At 44.0% G+C, this 21,382-nt stretch overlaps 1 protein-coding gene across 1 annotated transcript in view; it reads right to left on the bottom strand.

Moving 5' to 3' along the window:
- Positions 1-21,382, bottom strand: part of LOC149370943 (guanylate cyclase soluble subunit beta-1-like) — a 129,143-nt gene that overhangs the window by 48,989 nt on the left and 58,772 nt on the right. The window contains exon 2 of the mRNA XM_089563870.1: positions 1,347-1,420. Within this exon, the coding sequence (XP_089419996.1) occupies positions 1,347-1,420 (74 nt within the window). The remainder of the gene's footprint in view (positions 1-1,346; positions 1,421-21,382) is intronic.

The following is a 21,382-nucleotide window of genomic DNA, read 5'->3' as shown; positions in this document are numbered from 1 at the left end:
TTGTCAAAAATCGATTCCCTGGATCTCTCTGGCTATGTTATTGTCTGTAGATCTGCAAAAGACGCAGTTTATGATGAAAAAATTGGCATCCAAAATTTTCCCACCGCTGAATCAAACCTCTTGACGTCCACATCGAAAAATACTCCATGATCGCTGTTTTTGAAGCAACGGGTAGTGTAGCCAAGCCTCTGGGATACACGCAGAAAACACTGTGTCGACGCAGAGCATGTTACTTTCGAATGCAGTCGGTGAAGCCGACACCTTTATTTGATGCTTTGGATTCTTCTAGCTTGTATATGCTATGATCTCATGAATGCAGCCTTTTTTTTAGAATACCTTATGCAAGTACAAAGGCGAACTTCAATTGTTCATCAGCGTTTGCTTCAAATGTGGCTGCTGTTTGTTCTTGATACCCATGACAAAATTTATAAATCTTATCAACAAACTAACATAGCAGTTCGTGGTCATCATAATCGTAGAAAAAACTACGGCTAACACCGCTGCATGATGAAAGCTTCTCCATTATTCTGCAGTAGCACCTAATCTAGAAATTAATGGCAGTGACTAGCGGGAAAGGGGCGGAGGCAGGGCGGCCACACGTACTCCAACAGAGCCAAATCCCTTCCTACACATTCACACCTAATCGCGTACCGTCACTTTATTCTCTGCCATCCCTTCTTACATTTATTTTCTTGTGACCCACTCCAGAATGTTCCTGGGCAATAGGTTATCTTTTCTCTTTCTTGCATGACGCGGCTAAGTAGCTTTTGTCGCCCTGATTTCAGCAAGGCTATCATTCACGAGCGCTTGTTCTAAACCACTCTGCTCTCTCGTACCTTCTAACGCTACTCCGATCAGTTTACTTTCTTAAGGTCGCTGCGCACCCCTCAATTCAAGTATTTTCGTTAGATACAACTTTTGCGTAGTGGTAAGAGCTGGAGAGATACTATTAATAAAATTATCTTGAGTAAAATTAATAAGCTGGCATTCAAGACGCTGCAGTTGTACTGTGCGCTAGATAAGTGTTTTTACTAGATGCAGAACACGACAAAGACGCATAGAGACTGATGGAAGAAAAGCACTCCTTTTCGTCTTTAGTTTCTTTGCATGGCAGTTACCTCGGGCCTTTAGCTTCCAGCCCTCGCGCATTGTACAGGCTTTGCTCGCGAAAACTGTCATTATATTGAAGTAAAGACGGCACCGACTTCCTTCACATATTTTTTTGTTAAATGGCTTAACGAGAGCAGGAAGTGATGGTAACAATGACTTGTTGGTTTTAGCGGCGCATGGTAAGCTTTGCCGAAAGATCAATTTTTTGATGAACAAGGGTTAAGGTAGCGACTTACAGCAATTCTTTCCATGTTTCTGCTCCAAACTTCTTTGTCACAAGGTCTTCGAGAGCGCAGTGGATGAAGCCGTACTGCACAGAAACAAAAGGGATGATTCCAGTTATTTTCTATCACTCCCGAATTCACATAGAAAAAATTAAGGCACAGGAACAAATTGACTCTGCTGTTCATCTTCAACTTACAGGAAAAACGGAACGTGCGCTATTTGTGCCATACTTTGGTTAGGGATAGCTAGAAACCACCTATACTTCATCCTTTCAGTGACAAACTTCGTGGTACGCTACGAATCACGGCGGCCAGGAAGAACCGCTCCATGATACCACCGCGTTCCGCCGCGTGACATCAGGCACCAAAACAACCTGTGATGGTTGTCTCCATCCTGTGACGTAGGCCACAAATTCACCTCCAAATTGAACTTTACTGCCTTGATGCATCCATTTTTAAGATGAAATCGTTGAGGAGTCATTGAGGTTCATCGGCCAAAGGACCTGGGTGACATTTTCGTTAGATAATGTAAAAAGGTTTGCGTAGTTTATACGTGTTTTATACTTTGTAAATGAATCTATACCCTTTTCATTAGGCGGCCGCGGTGGCTCAGTGGTTACGGTGCTCGGCTGCTGACTCGAAAGGCACGGTTTCGATCCCGGCCGCCGCGGTCGCATTTTGATGTAGGCGAAATGCTAGTGGCCCGTTTACTGTGCGATGTCAGTGCGCGTTAAAGAACCACAGGTAGTGAAAATTTCTCGAGCCCTTCACAACGTCGTCCCCCATAGCCTGAGTAGCTTTGGGACGTAAAACTGTCTTAAAACTGTAAACCTTTTCATTTCTTTGGGCATATAGAACCGGACCTGTTGTCAAACATCTGATTTCTGTCCCTGCCATGGACCGTGGACATGTCTGAAAAGCAGCTCATTATCGAGCTAGCACACGTGAAAAAGTGAGGCAACAGGAAATATTATACTGGCATGTTCATATAATTACGAAACGATCGCACGACGAAGAGGAAGCAAATGCAGTGTGGGGAAGTGCCCACAATTCCTGACATTCGAGTTTATTTCAAGTTTAGGTGACCTTGTCATTCGCTAGCTAACCTTCGTTCTACAGTGCCTCGTGTAAAATAATGTATCGCTGTTTTGGTCCTCACCTTTTCGTTTATCACAAGTTTTTTATTTTTCTCCACATGAGTTTCGTTTGCAGGGGAGTCAGACAAATTCTAAGCGTGCACTGCCAAGTTTCGAGCCAAAATTGCAGCAACACGCTCAGAGGCCCGCACTGCTCTTTTTCATTTGCGTGTATATCCGTACTGGTAGTTGAACACAGGTTTTTTTACTCCACCTGACGTGAAGTCCATTGGATTATTCCAGCTGACAGAAACATTTGTAGAAAAACGCTGTCATGTTAAGTTCTAGTGTCTTCGCTTGAATTAAGTAGTACAGATTATCTAAGCGATAGTGATTGCGTATGCATCGTACATATAGTAAAACAAAAAACTGTGAGTAGGAAAATGCTGCAAGATAAGTTACACGTTCGACTTTCCTTCCTACAGAAACAAAAAGACTGCAAAATTTAAATTCTCTCCGTAATCCGGAGTTCCGTATACAACAATCAGCTCTAAGAAACGGGAGAACGGATGTGCTTCAAAGTTTCGATTTGCTTACAAAGCGCAGTTATACAGAAATTGGCACTGGCTCAGCTTGGCTATGTAAGGATATACGTAGCGAAAGCTAAGGCGAGCGCAACGACGAGGCAAGCGGTGTGACGTCATACCAAACCGCGGCGAGGCGCGCGGTGTGACGTAATGCGAGATGGCGCGGCGAGCGCGCGTCGTCTGCCAGCTGCGGCAGTTGCTAGGCAACGGCTCAAGGTCGGTCTCTGTGCCTCCTCGGAGCACCGCCACCGCGAAATCGCAAGTTCGTGGCCAATGTAGCTTTCGCTACCAAAATGACTGGTGACCCTGTCATACCTCGCGCGTGATACTCGTTCGTGTGAGGCAGTAGCTGACCCATGACACTAAATGAAGCCTGCAATTTTGGACTGCTTTGATGATTATGTTGATTTAACCAATAGTCTGCGCTGTTCACTAAGCAAATATCGCCATGCCGAACCTATATAGAATACTGGTTTAAATGAATACAATTCGAAGCAGGGTGTTGCGATTTTCACAGTGACGTTGCGAAGGTTACCATCAAGCATGTGCACAGTGCAAGAAACGGATACTGTCGCTCATAAGTGGAGTTTTACAGCGCACCTTCGATTGGCTCGTTTGCCGGTTGGAAGGCGTTGGTGCTGTAGCATATCACGTGAATACTCACAGATCGTGTGACCCCGGACCAAGCTCATGACTGATATAACGCTTCAAATAATGTATCAAATTCCTGACATCATCCCCCTCGAGACTTCTTCGGTGCCTCTGGCGTGTTCTAGGTAAATTTTGAATGAGAAAAAAAAAATCTACAAGAAAATATTTCGCATGTCTTTTCGGCTAGCTTAACAGATACACAATAATTATATCACAGAAATAATCCACAACAGTTGCCCTCTAATGACGTATTTTACAATCTTCATAATCGTCCTGAGGGTTTTTCTTCCTAGTGAAGGAAATTTTCTGAAGACAATCAAGTTTTCTTGGGTTGATTGGTCCACTTGAGTTGCGCCTACCGAATAAGTTTCATGAAGTCAAAAGAAAAACAAAACAGTGATAAGAACACTACTCACTTTTTGTTACCCGATGACATCACAATAGGCCTTTCGCTTTTTTCACGTTTAGTCATCTATGTCGAGGGTTATTCGCTTCGATTCATGGCTTCATGAGTTAAGTTAGATGCCTAAATATCATAGACAAATGTTTTCTTCCTTTCTATTTTTCTTCGTTGATTTTAGCCTGAAAATAACGACTATAATGACAAGGTCATAAGAAGAAAGAACAGAACACATTTTCGCACTTGTGCAGAACCTTAAGTGACGGCCTGAGCGCCGCTGGCCGAGGAGAGATAGCGGCCAGAGGGAGCCTAAGGATATATGGCTCCTGCGTCAGTGGACGCATATCCGAAGCCAATATCCTGAGCAGTTTCGAGCCTGGCATCGCCTTTCTATGCAACGCAACGACACGTTGATAGCGTCGGCTCCACCTCAGCGTCTATTTCATCGAGGCCCAATTTCTTCGCCAGAATGATGGAGCCAGGGACCATTACATCCGGGGCTCAGGCTGCGTAAAAGCTCCCTCACGGTGTTCATGACCGTCTTTCCTGTCGTTTCGTTCTAAAAAAGACGCCCTCACCACAAAACGGCAGAGTGTCATCAGCGCAAACTACTTTAAGGTGCTGCAGTTTTTCATAGGGTTCTTGCAGATTGGGTAGGTCGGCTTTTTCTTTTTTTTTTATTTTTCTCTTGCAGAGCTGGCTGTTTGCTTTCGTCCCCGCGACAACAGCGCGGCCTTTGCGCGCCTGCGTCGCTTCTTGTCTCCGTCTGCGCCACTTTGTCGTAGGGGCGTTGATAGATGAAGATCGATGCTTGCCCAAGTGGTATTTCGAAGCGCACCTTACATACGAAGGTCGCCCATCAGTCACCAGCATGGGGTTTATCGCTTTGGATTGAGCGGTCTCTTGACTCCTTAAGAGCGCTTGTTTGCTCGAAAGCGTCTTTTTCTTTTAAATATAACGCATCCCCGAGGTCTACGAAGATCATGCTGGCCGCGTTCAAAGTCTCATTCCTTGCCATGGTCATTAAGCAAGGTGACTTTCGAAAGGTTCAATTAGGCCTTCTGTGAAAATAGCCAGTAATCTTACGGGAAACACCGACCCTCGCTGGAAAAAAACTGAAATCGTGCAAAATTTCTTGATATCGTGCAAAATGTCCTTATAAACAGACATGCTCGTAAATAAAAATACAATTCCTAAATTTTTCTTTGCCCTCTTCGTGTTTATTTCTTTTTGGCGTGTTTTGTACGGCCATCTCGGTTTAGGCTTTTGTGATATTAACAACTTTATTTGACAAGCTAACATAAAAGCAATCATGTCTGTCTTAGGTGACCGCTCGGGTAGTTTCGTTCCAGCCACCTGCACCCGTTATTTTAAGTTACTAACCTAAGTGAGCTTTGATACCCAGTACTTATTTGACACTTACGAGTGCTCTACAGGTAGACAGATTTGTAAACTTTCTTTCGCTACGAGGTCCTGGTGCAAGGCGCTTTATAGTTTTGGGTGGCAGTAAATCTCCTCCAACTTTATTTTCACCTCGTGGCAGTGAGACTGCCCGAGAATATTCTGCCACTCAAGCTTTGTGCGCATCATGAAACAACGAATAGCATGCTTCTGTTGCGTTAGGATGCGAAAGACGAGGACAGAAGACGCGCTAAGGCGCCAGCAACGTAGATGTAAGAAAACAGAATCCGGCACTTGACCTTGAGCAAACTCGTACTCTTTGTTCGCCTTTCTTATGCAGCCAGATAGATGGCATTGCACTTTCATTTCTTTTTCAGTGCTGTCCAGCAGTATGTCAACAATTATAAGATGACTGTTCGCTTGCTGTCCACTTGCTGCATGGGACGTCCCCATGAGTCGATCATTGGATGGTGAAGCTTATTCACTTCTGATTGTGTGATGGTCTGATGTTTCAGTGACGCCCATCAAATCTTTGTACAGGAAAGCACACAGCTTATTCTGCATTAAAAATAAGTGTCGATACACCTCAAGTTTAAGATGCCGGCTGATGCAATCGTTTTCTGGTACTATGGTTTTTGTAAACTGTAAAATGTCAACAAAAAGGCAACGTACTGCAGTACATTACCTGTACCATATTTAGAAGAGCCCGCACATTATTGGCGATTTTAGCATAATCGATACTGTGCTTCGGTGGCGCCGCGAACTGTTCCCAGAAAGTTTGGCGCGTGCAAGACCATGTCGTTTGCTCCGTTGCATGTCGGACACCTGCGCATCCAGGCGCTGTTTGTCAGTTGTTGTTCTGACTGACGGAAGAATGGAAAGGATATTGCGTGGGCCTTCCCACTGGCTCGAGCTGAGCCACTGTCGCTGCCACGTGAAGACAGAGGAGAGTTGAAAGAGACGACAGAGGAAAGATTGAAAGAGGAGATGGGCTTCGCAAAACCACGTCCGCCGAAGCGACGACACCGCTTTTAAGAACAATCATACCTCACTACCCCCACAGTTGTGCACAAGAATATATTTTAGGAGTGCTGTTGCACGGACGTTTGCACGTGAATGGCGCAGAGAGCATAGTAACAGTAGGTTCCCGAACGGTAGCCGTACATTTCCTGGACGACTGCGCACAGCTTACCAAACAATCAGCCTTCAAAATATAATTTGCCGGCACTAGAGTGGCCGGAGTAACACGAAGCCGTGATTGTCACGAAACACCGCGGAGTGTGCACGAGCAATGATCACATTTGGAACCACAAAAACATTGTGAATGACTGTCTCCGTAACTGGAAGCCTCATGCTTTGTTATTCATAGAAAAGCGATAAGGGGTGATATAATGGTTTCATTAGAACTTCATTTCGCTATGAATATTTTTGCACTACCGTTGGCCCAGGAACCCGCTGTCGCCGCAGTTTAGCAGACGGACAGACAGTAAGGACCGAATGGAACAAAACGTAAGCATTTATATTATAGGAGTCTTGCATTCAATACATGTCTTTCATGGACTGATTACAGAGAAACTACAAGCACAAGGTGCAGTTAAGTATTCAGATAAAACAGCGACGCAGAAAAGTCCAATCTCAATGATTTTGTCTTCCACCTGTGCACACAAGCAAACAAACGTTCGTATTTGGTTTATGCAATTTGACCGCATGACAATCGCATTAGGGCACAGCTTTACCACTTCGAACTCAAGCGACAGTAACCGGTAAACTACCCCTAACACGAGACTGCCATCGCCAAAAAGCGAGCGCCAGTTTATCTTTTAAATTTAATTCAAGTGGGATGTATGCCAAGGCTCATTCCGTAAGCAGTTCTTAGTAACGCCCCCATGTTGGTTAAATTGTAGCGCAGCATCTAGTTCCTGAAAAATGCCAATGCGTCAAAAGAGAAAATATTAAAAAGGACCTCTGTTTTGTTTTATTTACATTTTGTCCATATAACTCATGTCCTGTCAGATATTGTGGATTTCAAGCCCCTTCACTGCATATAGAATTGTGTAGCAATATTTGAGAGTTGTGAAAATTCTGATGGCAAGAGAACAGATGCTTGCTATCTAGTAAACTTTTTATGACAGTCGGTGCTGCAAAACCTCGTTAATTCAGACCCCCTTAAATTGTAAACGGAGATGATTCAGACTTCCCGCGAAGTTCAGGCCAACAACCATACCTGTCTTAGGAGCGGGTACTCATTAATTCAGTCGTTACTTACTCCACACTTTTTAATTAGGACGGGCTTCCGGTAGGGAGCTGTGTCCCGCTGTACTGGGCACAACGACCGATATCCAGATCACCTTTCTCGAACCTTAATTACGTGAAATCAGACATCTTCATCATCAGCCTTACCACACCCACTGCAGGGCAAAGGCCTCTCCCATGACTCTCCAAATATCCCTGTGCTTTGTCAGGTGCGGCTACCGCATGCCCACAAAACTTAACGTAACGGTGGACGTTACGTTGTTAGGAAGGTCCCGTGATCAAAAACTAATGTGGCCGATTATTGTCGGTTTCACCTTTCAGTTGGTTTGCTCTCAGACGCGGCGAAAGTGACCCAACCGGGCATCGGCCAGCCGAGTGTAGTTTTCGTCACTTAAAGGCGCTTGTTGGCATGCCGTTAGTTCTTTCTTTGTCTCAACGGCAGACGCCTCGCCATTATAGCGCTTCCGCATGTTTCCCTTGCTTCTACACCAGTTCGTCTTTGTAGAGTATTAGCTCTACTGGTCGTGTTTCGATCCTCCGAGTTATGCTGATTCCACGTCTTTACGAATCTTCATATGAACATTGCGGCTGAACCTCTTGTCGCGGAATGCTCGGGGTGGTGGCATACGATGTCGCGAAACTTGCAAGTTAAGTTAGAGTCTAGGTGACGGCAGGGATTCGAACAGGCCACCTATGTTAGGTGTGTTAACGCTCGATATTCGATCACTGCCTCAGCGTCGGCTCATTTTTTTCCTGTGCTACGAAAGCTACGCGCTCGTCACTCGCTGTTCACAGTTTGTGCGATGGAACCTGTTCAGATGCAGTGACATCACTTCTAAGCAGGCTCCAGTGCTAGCGCGGCGCACCGCAAACTATGTCGTGCAGTCCTTTTACATTTTGGACTAGTTCTCTGTTGGCATCCGCGGCAGTGTGCATGCAGTAAATACTTGACGTAGCTGCCAAAAAGTGAGCGTTCCCGCTCAGATTTTATCCGAAGAGCAGATGACCACCACCCACATTTTAGCCAAATATATCTGCTATGAAGCGAACTGTTTGTCAAAGTTTTAGAGAGGCCATTTGTGTATTCGTACATCCGGATACTTAGACTTTTTTTACGTACCCTTGAGGTCCAAATTTACGAAGTTATACTGTTTCTATAGACACTCCAGTCTTGTCTGCATAAATTTTCCTTGCTGACATTGCCTTCAGCATAAAGTGCCAGCCTTTCTATTGTAGTGATAAGTGAAAACTTTGCTCGTTGTCAATAAATTGACAGCAATCTCAAACAAAAATTAGAATGCAATTCTTTGACTGTACAGGCATGAATTAAGTTCCTATCTTAAGATCAAAAGCTTCAAATTTGAGTGCGACTGCGAATAATATGGGATCACCTGCGGTTACTGCGGATAAGGTAAATCCAAACAATGGCCACCAGTTTAGCATGTCAGTAAAGCAGCAAAAGAACACGAAATATTCTCCAGTGTTCACTGTTGCTCATAAGCCCAATTTGCAATGTTACGTTGTTGGTACTTTACTCGGCAACAGTATATTTGCGAACGAATAGAGAGGGAAAAAGTCGTAGGGTCTGTAACTCTGCCTTTACGCCAATAGTTAAGCCGCAGTATGGCCGCCCTTCACGTTGCTCGCTGCGCGGTGGCTTCGCCCTTATGATAGTGCAGCTGGCGCCGCCTATGAAAGCGGCGTGTTACCGGACGTACTCAGAAAATTGTTAACAAAAGGAGTGTTTTTGCCGTGACTATGTTGAAAATGTTCAGTTATCGAGAGATATGCCATAAATAGTGAGTTATCATTGTTGTATATTTTTTTGAGCGGAAAGTATTAACTGGAACTGTGGACTACATTTGGCTGCGTTGAATGAAAAGGCGTGTTTGGTCTCTGCAGCCTTCGGTCCACTGCCAGGGTAAACTGTCGCGGAGTACAGTTTATTTTACTATCAAAAAGCTCACAAACAGCGATGATAGTTATCACTGTCATTCTGGCGTCCCCACCATCCACATCTTTGGCTATAAGATCAGCAGAAGGAACAATCGTCTACCTGATAATGTCTGCAGGCACTACCGTACTGGCTTATATGTTTCCTGTTCATCTAGGAACAAAACTTGCATTCAGAAAATGACTCTGCTTTTCAACACAGTTTCGTATATATCTTTATGCTGTTCTGAACCTGAAGGCCCAAAAATATAGCATTCCAGAGAGCGTGCGGAGCCACATAAACAGTAAAACTCAATAATGTGAATGAGAGTTTCGACCTGATGACGAGCAGGAGTGCCACTAACGAGCAAGTCGGCGATAAGATCCATAAAAGAGTTGGAGCCCGTGTAAGCTGCAGTCAATGATTTATGATAAGAAGTCGGTCGGTCGTAGGAAACGATACCATTGCTGTGTCTTATGAGGACTGGAGTAACAAGGTGCGGTTGCCAGGGACCAGTCAAACAGACTTAGAGACACGATTGCCAAGTTGAGGAAGCAAACCTCGTTATCGAGCAGCGCCCCTCTGGAAACGATATATCATCGTCGCCTTTTTCCTTTACTTTGCCAGCATCCGACTCCACCGAGTCGATGCTCGCACGCGGCGCTGTGGTTTGGTGGTGAGAGCCCACAGAAGATATAAGGGAAAGAAATGCCAGCGCACATATGATTTATTGCTTTTTCATGCAGGCCCTCTGACTTGAGTTGGCAGCCTTGTTAGTTGTGGACGGAACTTGTAGCTTTCTTCTCCTTTGACTTTTTGCTATAGGCGGCCGTGCACATGTCTCACTCCTACAAGCCCTATAAACAGATTCTTCTGTGTACATTATGAAATCGCGATGAGGGCTTTTTCGCTGTCTCGATGCGAATTTTTCTGGCAGATATTCGCATTATCACAAATTGTTACGCGCACGTGCCTCGTCACATTCTAGAGCGTAAGCGCAATCCGTACCCGCTAATTATGAAAGAGCGCATTCTTTCAAAGGGAAGTTATTTATGAGCACATATTTTTCGCATATCATGATTCCACTATTAAAATCACAATATCAGCAGATTGCTTCTCGTAGCACTTCTAGTTTTCTCCGCATCTGTTAATCAGGTGGCAAACGCTCGGTAACATTAGTCTAGTGTACGGTTCAGAAAGCAGCAGCTTATAGTTTTTTTTAAGGAGGGGAGGTGGCGTCGCAAGGAACTGCACAAAGAATCTAACAAGATTTAATCACTTGGCAAAGCGTGAAGATGCGTTCCGAAAATCGTTTTCCTCCTGGGTACGATACGAGAGCCTTTCGACAAATACAAGCTCTTCTGTATAGCGTGCTCTGCCGCAGTAAGAGTATTACTGCAAACAAGCCAGCTTTACGGTCTATTAGTGAAAACACCGTTGAAACGCTCGTTGGGGCCAACTTGGCAGGATGGAGATTCATTCCAAGTCTGAGAAGGGCCTCCATCAAATACGAGTCCAATATTTTGATGTCTGTAACGCTGTAGCGGAAATAGCTGCAGGCTGAGACAATTAGATGCCACGGCTTTATAGCCGTTTTTGCAGGATTTGTGGTTTTTAATGCCGCGATAGCCCGTCATATGCTGCGCTCGATTAGGCAACATAAAATAATTTTAATTGCGGTTCCAGACACTTGTGATTTCTGTGTTTGCAAAATCTCTTTCACTCATCTGGGCTTTGAATTATGATAAAAGTTTTTTGTTAGGCGTACGACATACAACTTTAACTTCAGTTACTTTTTCAGAATCTGCTAGAAATATAGACCGGACTAGGCATTATTCTATGCAGATTCTGGCTGTTATGCTATGCAGATTCAGTCTATCAATGTTCCGAAGCTGTGGCGAAGTGTACACCGAAACTGACGGTGTTCAATAGGCTAGATATCTACCCAAATTTTAATCCCGAGAAACAAAGAAGGAAGCTTCCTAGTGCTTAGAGCTAGGTTCGAAAAACGCTGGCGAAAAATTCACAGCTCCTTCGTGACACCCTAAACCACTAAGTGAGCGCCGTAACGGCCCGTGCAGTGTATTGCAGATAGGACGGCGGCACTTCCTCAGCTTCAGGAGGGTCTGTTTCTCCCTATGAAATTTAATGTTTTAATAAAAGATCTTCGGTGACGCAAACGATGACGTCGCACCTTAGTTTCGGCTTCTCTGCGTAGAATGTTTTCACACCATCTTCTGCACTGCCTTTCCCTTCTTTAGGTGGGGCCTGTTATTCGAGGAAGATTGGTGACAGCCACAGCAGTTGTCGCACTTTAGGGCAGTTGCTTGGCAAGTGTCATCGCTGTCAGAAATTAGGCTGTCAATTAAAAGTTTGTTGAAAGGTTGTTTTATGCACCTGACTGCCTAATTAAGTGCTCATGAAGTACAATGGATGGGGCATGCGCTAGTGTAGACAGAAACCATGAATATGCCGGAGTGGTGATACATGGGATGCAGTAGCAATCGACGCCCGAAGCAGTACCCACGGTAGCAGACTGGATTTGGCAAGACCAAGTGATGACTTCTGGGCTCGAACATGGGATGACCAAAAATATGACCTAATGTTCATACTTCGCATAAATAACGGAGTGGAGCGTGGAAGCGCTGCACAACAGAAGCAAATGAAATTCTTGCAGTCAGCACGCACATCACGTCGCATAACTTTCACCACACTACGATCACGGGTGTCGTCTCTTCTTTAGATGCACAAAATTTGTTCTTGAACTCCTCCTTGATTTTATTTGTTTAGGTCCCTGAACATCCCGCTGTTACTGCATTGCCACAGTACTTGACTGCGTTCACAAGGCCTTCGCTAAATGTATTTGTATGTTCTCCAGTATATGGTTTCTTCAGTATAACCTCATGCCGTATTCGGTTATGCTCCTGTGCCAGAGTAATTCAGATTTATTGTGGCCTTCAAAATAGTTATATCATCTGAAATGCTGCATTTGGGAATGCCACGAAAAAAATTTTTGATAGCCATCAACAGTGAGGGCCGCTTTCATTGCCTGCATTGCTTACGAATTGAAGCTAATATATATCACAGTTATTCCCCTAAAAGAAAGCAGCCTCGTGATGGCCGCAAGAATCAACAAGTTGCTATTGCTCGGAATCTGAATTCCGCATGTTTCGCCAAGCCTTTGTAAATCTGAAGAAAAATTTAAAGATTAAAAACATGCACTGTCGTGACCTGGACAGAACCTTATAGGATCCCTGGTGTCCGAACGTATTCTCTACAGCAACACCTAATCATGGTTAATGCACTTAAAGAAAAAAAAATTGTGGCACTCCAGCAGCGATGAAGAAAGGTCGTTCAATCAAAATATGAGCGACCAACTTGATGGCTGGAAAGTGGTGCATATATTTCAGGTTCTTAAATAAATACAAAGCATATGCTTCAGGAGACAACATTAGTTTAAATTTGGAAAACATATTTATTGCCAGTTGGCGAAAACATGACAGGACGGCTTATATTATCTAATCCACGCGATGGACTATTTGATAATCTGGAACTATGAAATGACGTAGTTTGTGTGAGGTTCACATAGTACAGCAACTGAGCACTCAGTTTTATGATTTTCTTAGCGCAGCTGACACTTCATGAATCACAAAACAGCTTTCGTGGAAAAACTGTTGCACGACATGCAGTTTAGCGTGTTAATCGCTTACATCACTGAGAAAATTGAGAACGGCATTTGGGAATTTTTAATTGCGCAAGCGTTGGGAGACGGACAATTTTACCACTGAATACTGATAGGTAGAAGTTAGCTTTAACTGAAATAATATTATTTCATGAAGCCTGCCTTTTTCAGAAACAGTTGGGAACGCTATATTCGAGCGGTGGCTGTTCGTAAATTTCTATATATCATTTTGTTCGCGCGCATTGAAAGAAGTAAATGACGGTCTACAAAAGATTCAGGATTCTTGAGCACTGCAATTTTCGGCTACTTGGTTATGTTCCCAGTTTTCAGATTAATGTGCAATGTTGCAACCGTTTTGGGCTAAAAGAACCACCACAAAGAACCACAGTTTTGGGCTAAAAGATATAGAACGCAGCTTAAAACTCACATCTACTCTGATCTTGCGCATGAGCTTCGTTCATGAAGAGCTCAGTACTGAAGCAGGACTTTTTAGCTGGAAGGAAGCATAACAATTGGCTGTGAACAAGATAATTCACCATCTTGTTGTTGTCTTGAAGCAGTTACCTGACAACCTAAACGAACAAATGAACAAAGTATCAATACCATCACCTTGCCTAGTATGCGTTCGGTTACCTTAGAGTATTCTAGAAGCCGCTTGCGTTTGTAATTTCTTTATTGAATCACCATTCTTCTTCATTCGTGTGTTCCTTGTAACAAACTATTTTAGCGCCGAGTGGCTGCATTTGTTTCTCCAGCTCACGTGCAATGCAGACTCACTGTTAATGATTACGTAAGCAACCCTAATACTGTAGCCATTTTTGCCCAGTACCGACTGCAGGCAGTCTTCGCGTCCTTGTGGTGCTTTCGCGCTCATTTGTTTGACGGCAAATTGATCCACTATTCTGTAATTTGTCATGATTTCATTGCGGCAGCACCACTCACCACTGGTACACCGCAGCTCTAGCAGCCTTACAGCGTGGTAAGTAACAGGCTTGCTCTCGGTGGCAGCTTTTTATGCATTAATGGCGTTCGACACTGGCACTGCTGGCGCAGTCGTTTTTTTATTTATTTTATTTCCAAATACTGTTAGCCCTTGCGGGCTGTTACAGGGTGGGAATGGTATAGTCATTCAGTACAACACAGTTCCAGCTCTTTTACAAAAGTTTCAAGTGAACAAGTTTTGTTGAATACGTGTTGGTCAGGGTTATTCCATTCTATAATTGTTTTAGGCAGAAACGAAAACTTATACCGATCAACTCTCGGCATGTATGACTTAACTGCGAAGGGATGGTTAGTACGCGATGAAAGTCTTCCGGGTGGGCGCAAGTACAAGGTGGAATCCAGATTGAACATATTGTGATAAAGCTGATAAAAAAACTTTAGCCTAGCAATTTTTCTGCGAATAGCCAATGTTGGTAACTGTGCTCGTAATAGAAGTTCTGATACGGACTGCGTTCTTCGGTAAGACGAAAATATAAACCTTGCTGCCAATCTTTGAACACGTTCAACCTTATCTACAAGATATTTCTGATTCGGATCCCAAACTATGCTTGCGTATTCCAGAGTTGGTCTTACTATAGATTTATATGCTTGTAGTTTGACATCCGATGGTGCATCTTTTAGCTTCCGCCTTAGGAATCCAAGTTTTCGTTGAGCTGCTCCACAAATGTTTTGCACATGATCACTCCAGTTTAAGTCATGGCTAATCGTGATACCTAAATATTTTAATTTACTAGAACGCTTTAGTTCTCTGTTATTAATTATGTATGGGAACACTAATGAAGTCTTTTTGTTCGACACAATCATAGACGTTGACTTATCATAATTAATGCTCATGTCCCATTTCACACGCCAATCATACACAACCTTCAAGGAGTCATTCAATAGAACCTGGTCTTGCAGGCATTTTACGCGACAAAATAACACAATATCATCAGCAAACAAGCGCGCTTCGACGAGAGGGTGTATGTCATTCGCAATATAATTAATATATAATAAAAACAATATAGGACCCAGAACGGACCCTTGCGGAACACCAGAGGATATCGATGAAGTCGATGAGCGTTCTTCATCTATTAGTACAAATTGTTCTCTGTTATTTAAGTAAGCCTGAATCCAAATAATTATTTGTACATCGATACCCACCTCATGCAATTTGTGTAAAAGTTTGCCATGACACACTCTGTCGAATGCTTTGGAGAGATCTATTGCAATGACATCTATTTGCTCTTTTGAGTTTTTTTTTCCGCCTTCGTTGTGCTCCATTTAGAAGTCCGAGAAAGTAAAATCGTTTTACCTGCCTTTGACCTTTGATTCCCTTCTACGATCTGAACTTTATGGGAGTTGCTTCTTAAATTTATCTGTCCGCAGAGCTGCGCGAACTTTCCAGGGCTTGCATCATGTATTCTATGCGATCTGGGTGTTTGGCGGGCTCTCGACGACACGGAAATACTTGATGGGTTAAATATAAAAGGCTAGTTTTGCTTGATAATACCGTCAGTAGCTGCAGCTTGCTCCGCGCATTTAAAGGTCATGCTTCCCTTGCTGCATTAGATGTAGGGCCGTCTATCAATCTGCTACAAGCTTGAATAGAACATGACAGATATTCCAAATTGTCATCGAATACCGAGAATTAACTGGGGCAAGGGCCAACCCCTAGCTCTTAATAGAAGGTTGTTCGTTGCATAGAGTATCCTGTATAAAGATGCCTTGAAAAGGAACTGCGTCTGGGGCGGGAATAAGCAGGCTTTCTGATTGCGTGACATTTCATGGGCAGTCCCATTTTTTTATCACGAGGGCCAGATAGGTCATCCCTTGGTCGTGATGGGGCAGTAAAATGTGCCAATTTCAAACCTGGTGGAGCTCAAGAGAGTTATGCAGAGCAATGCATTGTTTTCAGCCCAAGGGAGCTAAAACACTGCACATAAAACTAGATCAGCGATCATACTTTTGAGAGCTGCGGCGAGAATGACTATGTATTGCGTAACATGCCTACTACACAATTTTTCTGAATTAAAAAACTTCCAAGATAAAATATATTCCTCATCGCAGAACACAGCTACTGTCCTCGTGAAAATTTATTTTTATTTATAGTTGAAGCCTTGGTTTTGTTTGTGAATTTAATCTTGATTACACTGTCAATGCAGACAAGATTTAATTCCCCCCCCCGCCTCCCCCCCCCCCCCCCCCCCGTTGCGCTCAATATTACACAACTTAACTGTAGCTTACACTAATTCTAGCTTCGGCGATTTTAACTCAACTAACTGTGTTAAACAAACCATACCTATCTCGCTTTTACCCTTGAAGATCGGGATATGGTGGTAATAGAAACATAGCACGAAAGAAAGCGCGCTTTGTACGCGCAAAACAACATTTGCAGCTTGATCAAGCAAGTCTATTTTACCTCAAGAGACAATCTCTTCTCGCCTGGTGGCTGACCCCTTGTGCCTTTAAATCACCTTTTCACTTTTATGCGGGCACACTTCAAGCCTCCTCTTTTCCGTCCTTCCCTTTCAGAGATTCACGAAATATTTGAAAGCGTCCATATTTAATCTCGTTCGCACGCGAAAATTGCGTTCCCACCTTTTGGAACGAGAGGTGAAGATGGCGAAGAGGTGTACTTTCAACGAAAAGACCAAGCTTTGGGGACTGTTTTACGCTGCTTCCTTTATTTTCTATAAAAAAAAGGAAAGTCTCGTTGCCCACGTCACTAGACTTCGCCGCTCGGGCGACGGAATTGAAATCGACCCGATGAACGCTTTCAAGGTGAGCGAGAAATTGATTTTCTCTTGGGTTTCACTCTGGCCGTGAAGCTGAAATGCTATTATTTAGTGTTTCCAAAGTTTCTGCGGAATAGATAGAATAAAATATCAACAAAAGTGTACTAATATATTATGAGGCAGCTGCTGTTTCATGTTTTCTTTAAAAAGGCTTCTTGTTTTAATTTTTGTACTTGTATTTCTACCCTTACGAATTTTTCTATGGCTGCAAGGCGGGAATTTAGACTCTCACATCATCTGCAGTCAGCCAGATGAAACAGAACTGCAGGAGTTGCAAAAGGACCACCGCTATCTTAAATTCTAAAGGCAGAGTTTGGATGGTTGAAAGACACTCATCATTTATTTATATACTCCTGCTGGCCCCAAACACCCTCTGCACGAGGGGAATAGATGAGGGTGCATGAGCATAATTACATGTAGTATAAAACTGAACAAAGAATGCAAGCAAAATAAAAAAGGACTTATGTATAGGAAGCCACATCAAATAGAATAGAAGGACTAAGATACAAACGTTTTAAAGGACGAGGTCGGAAAGGCGTAGTAAAAAGCGAATGCGAAGATATTAAGCATAAACATTATTATCAAATCTGAATATACTAGTAAAGTACAAAAACAAGGGAAGGTACACATAAAAAAGGAAATGTGAACATGCAGTCCGGCACCAAAGGGAATCAGCATGCGTAAGCAAGATATAGCGCGAGCCAAAAAAAAAAAGAAGCGCGCTGCAAAGCGAAACGTGACCTGTTCATACCAATAACAACATCAAAAATATAATGGAATTGACAGTGTCTGAGCCGTTAATGTTTTAGATTTATCTGGCTTCGTGTTCTTTTGCGATACGTGATAAGTCGTTCCTCTGTGACAGTGCTCGGTATGAATGATCTTGAAAATTGATATGTGCGACAGATGACGCATTAAACTGAGGACGGGTGGTCGGGAAGCGGGGAGATCACTGGCGGGGGTTGAATGTAGTCGTGAATAAAGAAATGGTGAGGCAGTTTGTGAAAAATAGCTAAACGCGGCAGTTTCCAACGGGTGCGCAAAGTCGTCAACTAACCACGATGCTTTAGTACTGTAACGTTTGAGTCAATAATGGCTGATCAAAATTTTAGTTTGGAATGAATTAGATTAATGCGTCCAGCTTATGTTCCGCTGAGGAGAGGTTGTTTTATAGGGCGGTTAAAACAATCCAGGAAGCGGTTAGTAAAAGCTAAAATTAGATTACTGTGATCATTCCATGCTAGGTTTCATTGAAGGTGAACGTCAAGGTTTTATGCGTGGTCGTAAGTTCTGCGGTACTGTTTTTAGAAATAAGTGCTTAGTTTGCGAACATGGCAGATAAAGGACGCAAACAATGATTTAGTATATATTGGATATAAAAATCATTAAAAAATCATTAAAAAATCAAGAAGTTACTCGATCGAGGCACGACTACAAAGGTTGGCTGTCCATGTGTGAAGTTATGATGAAAAAATGTTTTTGCTTGCCTGTACTTATGTCTGGTATAGGCAAGCAAAAACTGCTTGCTTTCTTGCATTTTTTTATGGGGAATAAGCAGTTTGTCACAAATAGCCTAGCACTGGCGGCAGGCACTGGTTTAACCTCCTTGCTCGAGGAGTCCACTATAAAAAAGATGGCAGACATAGCATATCCACCGTTGCCATAACTCTGCAGGCACATTTGCTGGCATCATTTTTTTTTCCGCCAGGAAAACACGTGAGAATCTATTTCAGCTAGAACATTTTTCGCTATGAACACTACTGTGAAACGCCTCAAATGAAGAAACTGGGCTGGCATTCGCCGTTTTATCAGCTTAAAACAGCTTACTTAAGAAAAACCAGCCAAAAAGACGGGGACAAAGGAGAGACGAGGCACACACAACGACTGGACTCGAAGCCAGTCATGTAGGAGTCTCACCTGTCTCAGCTCTAGTTTAGAGTGACTATGACCCAAGCCTTCAACATGATCGCCATCATTACATCAGCAGAAATCGTTTCATGCAGCATTGTTAATCACATCTGCACATATTGACCGCACAGAAGGAGGCTAGAATAGTATTGCTCCACTGTTTTCCGGCGGTAGCCAATCTGTTTGAAACCACGCCGTCTGAAATCGACCCAATGATGTCTCATATCGACCACGTTGTCCGGTTACGTTCAAGCGGGACAAAAACTTCCAGTGGCTCGAAACAGCTGTCCACCTTCTGAATAGTTCTGATCCTTGTTTTTCCAGGCGTGGATTATAAATAAATGTACATAGAGTGCAGGAAGAAGCTTGGCCTGCGTGGATGGAGTACCGCGTTCTAATCACAAACACAATAGACTCACAGAAAATTGAGCTTACACGATTTCAGGTGTCGCCACTACCGACCGATTTCACAAGCAAAATGTATGTGTCGCCAGCGGTTTTTGGACGCGGATTTCTGAGGCAGCGCTTCGCCGCCATTGACTACAAAACTGTGGCTACCCGTCCTTTACATTAAGGACACCATGAGCTTCAACCCACTCTTAGAATGATGATTAAATGAAATTTTTGCTCGGTGGATGCGTCTTTTGCTGTTGTACAAATGTGAACGTCGACCAAAATAGCCAGATAACCGATTTTTACTGAGAACCATAATTGGACGGCTTTGTTCTGAGTGTCCCATTAATTCCGAGTGTTGGTTTCTAAGTTTGCGCAGAAACAAAGCAGATTGTGGGAGGGAGAGACATATGTAAAGTAGGCATGGTGCATTGTGTGCGCCACGTAGATGCAGTACTTAAAAAAAAAGGCGGTGCAATCCAATTTTCGGAAAAGCGACGCGTTGTGCTCTACATGGTGTGAAGAAGTGGAACATGGGAAACTTGTTAATTAGCGGAATCATTCCGGAGAATTTAACAACGTCATTTTGTAAAATAATACGGTAGATCCAATACACTGTAGCGCAGCAAAAGACGAGGACACAAGAGACGAGAGACGAACACCACGTCTCGTCTTTTGTGTCCTCGTCTTTTGCTGCGCTACAGTGTATTGGAACTATGTACCAACAAGCCCAAAAAGCCACGCTACTGAATACGGTAGAGGCGCTTAGGACTGCTTGCGTGTATGAATGCGAAATCAATATTGTCCCGTGGTTGAAATGTTTTAGCGGTGTACTGCTGTCGACTGCGTACAAGCCTCCTGTTCGCGCCTTTGTCGCATTGCGTCCGCTTTACTATGTCGCAACTCTAGATTGTTTTCACGATGCCCCGGAGTTGCCTTCCCGTCTCGATGTCGCAACTCGGGATCGTTTTCACGACGCCACCGAATTCCCCCAGCTTCACGTTTTCGCAACTCGACGTCGGCCGCACACTTCTGCCGTTTCATGTCCGCTTCTCGCTTTCGGAGTTCAACGTCTCTTTGATGCCTCAACCGTTTGAGACTAGCTTGCCGTGCTTGTAACGTAGCGGTGGTCGTTGATGGTGCTGCCGCGCGTCTGCAGCCGTCGAGCAGTATTCCTCTGCTGCCTTCCCTCTGTGGTTAGTGTACTTTCGTGGGCGTTCTTTTCGTCCTGTTGATGTAGACGCGGACGGCGCTCAGGCCGCTGCTGTTGATGTCGACACTGTTTCATCGCGCTCTATCGCACAAACACCGTCGACGTCGAAGTTTGAAACAACGACACGCGGGCGGTCGCGACCGTTCCCAGAGACACTTAAGACAGCTATATCGTGAGCGCTGGTGCGACTGAGAGAAGCGGCAAGTGGTCTCATGTAGGCACCTGCTCCCTCCGACATCCCGCCCCCTTCCGGCACTTTTCTGCCCGGCGCATGCTGTCCCCTAACTGTCTTTCTGTTCCGACGCGAACTGCAGTCCTATTTCTCTGTAGTCCTTTAACGCCCTCTTCACTCTGAAGTCCTCTCTGGCTATGCTTCCTCACTCGGAAGCTGCTGCGATAACTTCCCTCACCATTTCTTGTCATCTCCATTGCTCTCCTATTTTTTGTAGCACAACACCGACAGCTACGAGTTTTGTCGTAATGGGACATATAAGGCTTTCTCCGTAACAGCCTTTCTGGATTTGTCCTTTCGCAGAGTTTGAAAACTGCACCTTGGGGGAGCTTCTTCAACATAGGGCAAAAATATGAAATTGCGGCCACCGCCTACCAATGTGGGGGCCTTGTGATAAAGCATACGCCTCACATCTGGGAGGTGGTGTGCTCAGTCATAGGTGTCGACGGGTACCCATTACTTTTCTATTGATTGGCGAATTTTTCCGGGCCTGGTGTTCATTTTCTGAGAGGCGAAATACTGGAGGTAATGATCTTTGAC

Source organism: Amblyomma mixtum, chromosome 1 (assembly GCF_055824585.1).
Source record: "Amblyomma mixtum isolate Tamu chromosome 1, ASM5582458v1, whole genome shotgun sequence".
In the NCBI taxonomy this organism is placed as follows: domain Eukaryota; kingdom Metazoa; phylum Arthropoda; class Arachnida; order Ixodida; family Ixodidae; genus Amblyomma; species Amblyomma mixtum.
This window is presented reverse-complemented; position numbering and strand designations above follow the sequence as displayed.